The sequence below is a fragment of the Oryx dammah genome, unplaced genomic scaffold (assembly GCF_014754425.2).
Source record: "Oryx dammah isolate SB20612 unplaced genomic scaffold, SCBI_Odam_1.1 HiC_scaffold_18, whole genome shotgun sequence".
NCBI classification, from domain to species: Eukaryota; Metazoa; Chordata; class Mammalia; order Artiodactyla; family Bovidae; genus Oryx; species Oryx dammah.
The window spans coordinates 88,248,317-88,256,942 of NW_024070202.1; the positions used below are offsets into that span (position 1 = coordinate 88,248,317).

Consider the following 8,626-nt stretch of genomic DNA (forward strand, 5'->3'; position numbering starts at 1 on the left):
TGTATGCAGGTCAGGAAGCAACAGTTAGAACTGGACATGGAACAACAGACTGGTTCCAAATAGGAAAAGGAGTACATCAAGGCTGTATATTGTCACCCTGCTTATTTAACTCATATGCAGAGTACGTCATGAGATATGCTGGGCTGGAAGAAGCACAAGTTGGAATCACGATTACTGGGAGAAATATCTAGCCTCAGATATGTAGATGACACCACCCTATGGCAGAAAGGGAAGAACTAAAGAGCCTCTTGATGAAAGTGAAAGAGGAGAGTGAAAACGTTGGCTTAAAGCTCAACATTCAGAAAACGAAGATCATGGCATCCGGTCCCATCACTTCATGGGAAATAGATGGGGAAACAGTGGAAACAGTGGCTGACTTTTATTTTTTGGGCTCCAAAATCACTGCAGATGGTGATTGTAGCCATGAAATTAAAAGATGCTTACTCCTTGGAAGGAAAGTTATGACCAACCTAGACAGCATATTAAAAAGGAGAGACATTACTTTGCCAACAAAGGTCCGTCTAGTCAACACTATGGTTTTTTCCAGTAGTCATATATGGATGTGAGAGTTGGACTATAAAGAAAGTTGAGTGCCAAAGAATTGATGCTTTTGAACTGTGGTGTTGGAGAAGACTCTTGAGAGTCCCTAGGACTGCAAGGAGATCCAAGCAGTCCATCCTAAAGAAGATCAGTCTTGGGTGTTCACTGGAAGGACTGATGTTGAAGTTGAAATTCCAATACTTGGCCACCTGACGTGAAGAGCTGACTCATTTATAAAGACCATGACGCTACGAAAGATAGAGGGAAGGAGAAGAAGGGGACGACAGAGGATGAGATGGCTGCATGGCATCCCCGACTCAAAGGACATGAGTTTGGGTAAACTCCGGGAGTTGTTTTTGGACAGGGAGGCCTGCCTTGCTGCAGTCCATGGGGTCGCTAAGAGTGGGACACAACTGAGGGACTGAACTGAACTGAAGTCAGTTTGAGGTATATAAGAGTTAGATACTCTCTTTATGCATGTCATCCTTCCTGAAATAGGTGTGTCCAAATAGCAATAATAAAGGAATAGCCAGATTCTCCATTATAAAACAACAGGAATTTGGGAATTCCCTGGTGTTTCAGTCAACTCTGCACTTCTGCTGCATGAGGACTGGGTTCAATCCTGGTTGGGGAACTAAGATCCCACAAGTTGTGTGGTGTAGCCGGAAAAACAAAACAAAAATTTAACAGTTATAATTAATTTTAGGAAAAAGGAATAATAAAAATATTTTGATGTTACTTTAGTTTATTTAAAAGTAACCTATTATCCTAAGAATGTCCTAAATGGTATAAAGTTGGTAAAGTTAACAGTTTAAATTATTCAAGCTATTAAATTCTTTTCTGGGAAATACTAAAGTTAAGATTCTTGTAAGCCTGGCTTACAACTCACTAGAGAAAATAACTCAGCCATCCTGAAGAAAGTCAAGGATGAAGAGGACAGGAATGAAATATAAATGATATTCAGAATGAATACCAAAGTTTCCCCTCCTCACTCTCCTCCAAAATCAGGTGTGGATATATTGTTATGCATCTACCAAGCTGTGCCATTAGCTACTTAGTGTTATTTCACACAAACTTCATCAGTATTGGTTAAAAAACACTATTTAATTAAGTCTATATAGAAAAATTCAGATTTTAGAGACCTATTAAAAAAACTGGTATAAGCTGGGAAATTAGCTAGTTTTTTGAAATCTTTCATTTTAGACAAAAGCTAAGGACAGTGTCATCATCAACAGAATGATACTCAGATGTGTTCTTTCTATAATAAAACCCAAAACAAACAAAAAACAACAATTAAAGACAGGAAGAGGCAGGTGACCTGTCTAAAGTCACACAGTCAGTGACAAAGCAAAAGGTAAACTCTGCTATCTTGGTTTCTAGTCCACTACTCTTTCTATTAACTACTACTGTACTTTCTACAGAACAGTTAAATGACAAGACTGATCAACAGCACTAACTTTACAGTAAGTATATTTTATGTCTCTAACAATTTATCAGTTCTTTTAGTTTGTGGTCCAACTGTTACAAGAAATGGTTATGAGTTTCAAAATTTAGAAAAAAAGGGCTTTTTACACATTCAAGAGACTAAGTATTTGGCTATTTTTGTTGGCAGCATTTACTTTACAGTTTGAAGATGTTAGGAAATAAATTTAAAATAATGTTCTAAAGCCTAATTAAATAGTTAAAAGTGACAGACTTAAAAATTAATAACTTGTATAAAGTACAGAATCATTTTTTAAAATCAAGTTTATGAAAGATATGGTAACAGAAATAAATCATTTCTAGTAAACTTTACTTATTCCATTTCTGAAATTACACTCATCCTAAGAACATGTATTATGTAAATACATAATGAAGGGGTGCTGTTTCCCTTCTTTTTCAAAAAGCAGTTATGACAAATTACCTTCTTCTGATGAATAACAACTATCAGAGAAAAGGTTTTTTAAATATTCTCACTCAACAGCATTTCTAGTTAAATTTAAAACTAAAAGAACAAACTAAACTCTTCCGCTTAATTACATAAAAAGCAGAGAGCTCTCACCAAGGTAAAACAGTTGAGAAACAGGTGGCCTAGCGACCTCTGATGTCAAGCAGTCATGAAGCTGAGAACAAATCATTGGAAAGCATCTAAGTTAAAAGGTGAGGTTGACCAATAGAGAAAAAAAAAAGAAAAGTGTATGGATTAGGAGTTAATGAGGAAAACGCTTGTCCTAATTGTACTTTAGGGCAGGAATACATGTTACTTCTACAGAAAGTGTCTTTTTTACAGTTACAATTTGAAAAGGTCGGCTAGACTGATCAAAATGAGGACTGGAACAAAGCCCCTGCATGGACTCTGCAAGGCAGTTAAAAGCATCCACCGCCACCTAGTGGCAGCGCAGCAAATGCAGAAAAGCAACAGGCCATCTTCCTGCGTCCTCTCTACACCATGGGGAGAACAAGGCAAGCAACTACACTGCAGGGAAAAATATGAAAATTTCCATTACTAATTGTATGTGTATCTTATAAATAAATAAGTATGCAAATATTGGCAACACATGCTGTATAATTTTTTAACAATACCATTTTTTAATTTTCTGTTTATTTAATGAAAAAAAGTTTGGGACCACTGTACCAAAAGGTTAAAACTTTATATCTTAAGATTTACAACCAAGAACCATAATGGTTCTTTTAATTATGGGTATTTCTTACTAGGGGTAATAAAATTATAAGGCATCATTGTCACATAAAGAATACCCAAATTCAAATCATTGTGGATTAGGTGCTTCTTCAAAAATATATTTTATATGTAATGATTAAATTACAAAATCAAAAAGTACTTACATCCTTAACTTTAATTATGTTATCTGTACAATATCTACACTTTATAATCTCAGGTTACTTCCCCTAAAGATGCTAACACTAGGAAGCCTTCCACACTAGTACTTAATATATGCTCACAGAAGGCCAAAGAGTTTAATAAATTAAAAGAGGAGATTAAAATATTGAGCACACAACAAGTGGAAAAACTTCTAATACTACATTAAAGGTTCACAGATGAAAGATTTCTGGCTCAGCTGCTCTGCTTCCCTTGTTTCTGTGACATACTAGCTGCACACCTCAAGGCATGTTAGGTAGCCTCTCTAGGTCTCAGTTTCTCCTTCAAAACCATCCTGATGTATGTAGCACAGTGGTTACAGCACAGTGGTTAAGGAGCCAGGCTCTGGAGCTAGAACACTTGAGACTGAATCTTGCTCCACTTTCCTAGTTCTGTGACCTTGAGCAAGTCACCTATCTGTGCCAGTCTTCTCATCTACATCAGGGGTAACAGCGGCTACTTCACATGATTTCTGGACAATGCCTGGCAGGTAGCAAATGACCATTAAAGGGTAGCTGTAAGTACGATCACTGTCACTATCTTCATCATGGTAACGTATTAAGCACCATGCTAAACACTTTTACTTTATTTATCCCCAGGCAGTCCTGTAATCTAAGTATTAAAAATTTCCAATCAAAAGAGAAAGTCAAAGTATACAATGTTTGGCATATATTAAGTAGTCAAGTTTTAAAAAAAATTCTAATAAGGTAAATAATCCAAAATCTAATACAGCAATGTCTGGTTTATGTTATTTTATCACAAAAACAAATTTAAGGACAAAATCAGAAAGTAATATGTTGGTTTAAAAGAAACAAAAACAAATAACCACCAACAGTTGTCATATATTAAGAACTCTGTATTATATTAAGTGTTTTCCTGAATAATCATCCTACATTCTGATGAGAGAATTGAGATGCCTTTGAAAAAGCAGCAGCTATATTTCCCACAATAACAAAGGCTCCTGGAACAACAGTTCTTTACTATCATAGGATCAGGGATCCTATTTCAATGTGATGAAAGCCATGGATCCTCTCTCCCCAGAGAAAAGAAAGTAAAAGTGAAGTGAAGTTGCTCAGTCGTGTCCGACTCTTTGCGACCCCGTGGACTGTAGCCCACCAGGCTCCTCCGTCCATGGGGTTCTCCAGGCAAGAATACTGGAGTGGGTTGCCATTTCCTTCTCATATATACAATATTTAGCACAAAACTTCAGCTAGGGTTTATGGGACCCAGGATGAAACTCTGCACAAAAGATCTAGGACCTTGTCCTTTCTATCTTAGTATCCTGTTTTTATTCTTTAGTATAACTACATATATTTTAAATAAATCAATCTACATTATTTCAGTTACTAATATGTCAATCCACATTACTTCATTATCAAATTAAAGAGGATTATGTGCAGCTATTATGTGTTCTAAACACATCAGCACAGTAAGCACAGCTACTATTTATTTAAACAAACCAGAATAGTTCAGTGTTCATTCTGAAAGGGGCTAGTTTCATATTCACATTGCAAAATAATCTTTTGAAATAAAAAAAAAGAAACATGAAAGTAGGAAATGAAGAAATCTGATAGATAAAATTTACTGTTTTTTTGAGGAAGACATTAAGACCAGTTTGTATAATTTTTGAACTTAAATCAACTGTACATAAGGAATTAAGATGTAATTAACAGTGAACGGCACCCTTTGTTGTCTTCCCTCATCCTAGAAAAAAGCCAAAGAATAGTACATTTCTAAGTCCCCATCTATTATTTATTTTAAAAGAACAAAATAAACTACAATATTTAATCATACATATTAAATAGTAGGTATTAATGTATATGATGGGGCTTCCCAGGTGGCCCTAGTGGTAAAGAACCTGGTTGCCAATGCCCGAGATGTTAGAGACTTGGGTTCAATCCCTTGGTCGGAAGATCCCCTGGAGAAGGAAATGGCAACCTACTCCAGTTTTCTTGCGGGAAAATCCCATGGACAGAGGAGCCTGGCGGCCTACGGTCCATAGGGTTGCACAGAGTCGGGCATGACTGAAGCAACTGAGCACAATGTCTATGATACTTGTTCCTACAAGGATTAAATTACAATCTAAACTTTGATCAATAATTATTGAAGAGCTTACCATTTGGGGGGTCTCGTCTTTTCTCTGTTAGGAAATAAATTGAAAGAATATTATTAGACATGTGTAATACAATAACCAACATACAAAATTAACTCATCTAAACTCTGTCTTATTCTTATAAGTGGTTAATAAGAGTTTCTCTGAGGAACTGACATTTGGGCACCATTTGAATAAAGCAAGAGAGGGAATATTTAAAGGCCCTCAGGAGAGAACAGCATAAAGGCAAACCATAATACTGGACTGCAGTGAACCAAAGGAAGAGTGGAAGGAGAGAAGTCAGAAGGGAAACCAGGGAACTGAGCATGTAGGATCCTGCAAGACATGGGTTAAGGAATACTGACTGTATTTCATATATGACAGGAAGCTCTTACAAGGTTTTGAACAGGGGAATTGGCATGATCTAATCTGTTTTTAAAAGTTCTGCCTGGTTACTATGCGGAAAAGAGAGAGTACAGGGACAGCAGAGGGACAAGTGAGAGCGTTAGGTAGTCCAGATGACAAATGACGGTGGCTTGGATTAGGGTGGTAGCAACAGAGGTGGTGAGAAACAGATTCAAGACATGTTTTTGAAGGTAGAGACAATGGGACTCACTGATAGGGTCTATGAAGAACCATTGTGAGCCAGAGTGACAAGGTGGAGCCAATGCCTTTTACTAGGACAGGGAAGACCAGGAGAGTAGGACCAGGTCTAAATCAGGTTGGGGAGCCTAGATTAAGTGTTCTGTCCATACATATAAGTTTGAAGGCTATTCTGACACACAACTGGAGCACACAAGTCTGAAGGTCAGCAGTGAGGTCAAAGGGGGTAGATATAATTTGGGGAGTCAGTAGCAAATAGTATTTAAAGCTATGGGACTGAATGAAAGCATAAAGCTAATGAAAACACCTATACATGCCTAAGCACGGGGGCAGACAGAAATAACACTGGAAAACTATAGCCAACTAAGTAGGAGTAATACCCAGAGAACTGCTATTAATCTGTTGCATTCATACTCATACTCTTGCATTCATACTAGGTTTGACACAATTTTCATTTTCTGAAAGTTCAAAAGTGTTAGAAGAATTTCCTGCAAACACAATTTCCACAGATTTTTGTAATACAAAATTTTCCAAAATCATATTTCCAAAATATTCCAAATTTTCCAAATACCATAAATAAAAATATAATAAAATATTTAGTTTCTAAACAGTCACAACCCTAAAATTAATAGGATTTAACTGAGGGGCAATTTAAAAATCCTGGCAATGGGAAATACAAATGGATTACTCCATCTGGTGGTCTGATGAAGTAATTTTCTGTAACATTTGATATAAGCACATCCTGTGTCCATGAATGTCAAATCTCTAGTTTCCAAGGTGATGTTACGTCTGCATCCAGAGAGGGAATACTTCTTAAACTGGTGGTGACACAAACATGGAATATGCTGAGATAATGTGAAGTTCAGAGTATAAGTTCTAAAAAGCAATTACTTAGAAATGTAACACTATCCTGGCTTGAGAACCATGTTAAGAAAAAAAGAGAACCTTTGGTTGAATTAAAAATGAGAGCGAATGGTGTGAAGTGTTTGCTAGAAATGTTAGCAGAAGAGTGTTTAATCGTATCAGGGGAAGTTTTTAGTATCACAGTACTAGTCATACCATGGTTGGAGTACTATGTTCAAACCTGGACATCATATTTGAAGCAGGACCATTTTCTAAATGTGGATCATTTGAAGAAGATATAAAAATCTACAGTGCATTCAGAACACAATATACAGACAGTGAGTCTATAAATTGTATCATGTGAGGAATAAAATGGAAGTGGTTAAGCTAAAGAAGTGAAGGCCTAAGGAGGGCACAGTAGGTAGACTGCTTCCAAATTAAAACTGGCTGATTATCTGTTGCTCCAAAAGGTGGTCCCCATGCATCTAAGTTAAAGAGAGGCGAGGCTGAAGGCTGACTTAGCATGACAGGATGCCCAGTGATGAATCAGCTGTCTCCCATGTGGGTTTCCATCTTTCTGCTTCTGAAACACTATGACTAAAAGCTTAGGAACTGTATAAACAGAATTCCTGCACCAGGCGAAAGACACCTTTAGGTGACCTATCTATTTCAAAGTCAATTATTCCATATGGTAAGAAGTATTTTAAACTTTTTTTTATTGAAAATGTCACATAGTTTGACTAAAAGGAGTTCCAGGGAGCCTCTGGCCTAGCACCACAACACATCACTGAAACAGGAACTGAACCTCAAATTCTTCCACAGAATTAAATTCTTCCACAGCGTAGAATCAAGCGGTAAACAAACCTAGCTCCAGAAAGAAGTAAAAAACAATAGGTGCCTAATAATTCTATTCACTCATTACAAAGAGGATATAATAAGATGACAGTGAGCCAACAACTCAGTTCATTTTATTTTCATTTTGCACATGACCTCCGTCTTGGAAACCCATTAAAATAAGTTAACATGTATAACATGTAACACATGCCTTTACATTCCTGTGCTTTTTCATGACTTATTCCTTCTTACTGGTAAAGCAGATCCTTAAATACAGTGATTTTCAAACTGGGGTAACGTATACTTGGACATACAAAAAGACTTTTCAAGGAATATATGAGCATAGCTAGTTTCAAGGGGATCTATTTGCTGGTCACATCTCCCGTAAGTTATTTGTCCTATAAGTGATCTGCTTAAGATGATGATTCTGGAGAGGTTCACTTTTCCTAATCACCTTTCTCCCACTTTACAACAGGGATGCCTGGTATTTGACTACTGTTGAATAGTTAGTTCCACATCAATGAATTTAAAGCTCTATATTATCCTGCATCATTTGCTAATGTCTTATATATATTAGAGTCTCATGCATTAAACTAAGTTCCTTATGATTTTATAACATACAACATTAGGTATAAAACACAGAAAAAGCAATGTTTACAGATCTTGTTTGCAACTGTGCATATCTGCTTCTAGGCTTGCCTAAAGTCTTTGTTCACAAAATATAAAATACTTTTTAAAATGTGAGTTACACATAATGGAATAAAAATGCAAACATTAAGAGTCAGTGTATATTAAATATTATCAACAAAAAAGATTATTGGAGTTCTCTAAAAAAATCTTCAAAACAACAACAACAA

At 36.4% G+C, this 8,626-nt stretch overlaps 1 protein-coding gene across 2 annotated transcripts in view; it reads right to left on the reverse strand.

Annotated features, from left to right (window-relative positions):
* Window positions 1-8,626, reverse strand: part of WASL (WASP like actin nucleation promoting factor) — an 84,224-nt gene that overhangs the window by 25,779 nt on the left and 49,819 nt on the right. For both annotated transcript variants that reach the window (XM_040259558.1, XM_040259557.1), the window contains exon 5: window positions 5,514-5,537. In XM_040259558.1, coding sequence (XP_040115492.1) covers window positions 5,514-5,537 — 24 coding nt within the window. The remainder of the gene's footprint in view (window positions 1-5,513; window positions 5,538-8,626) is intronic.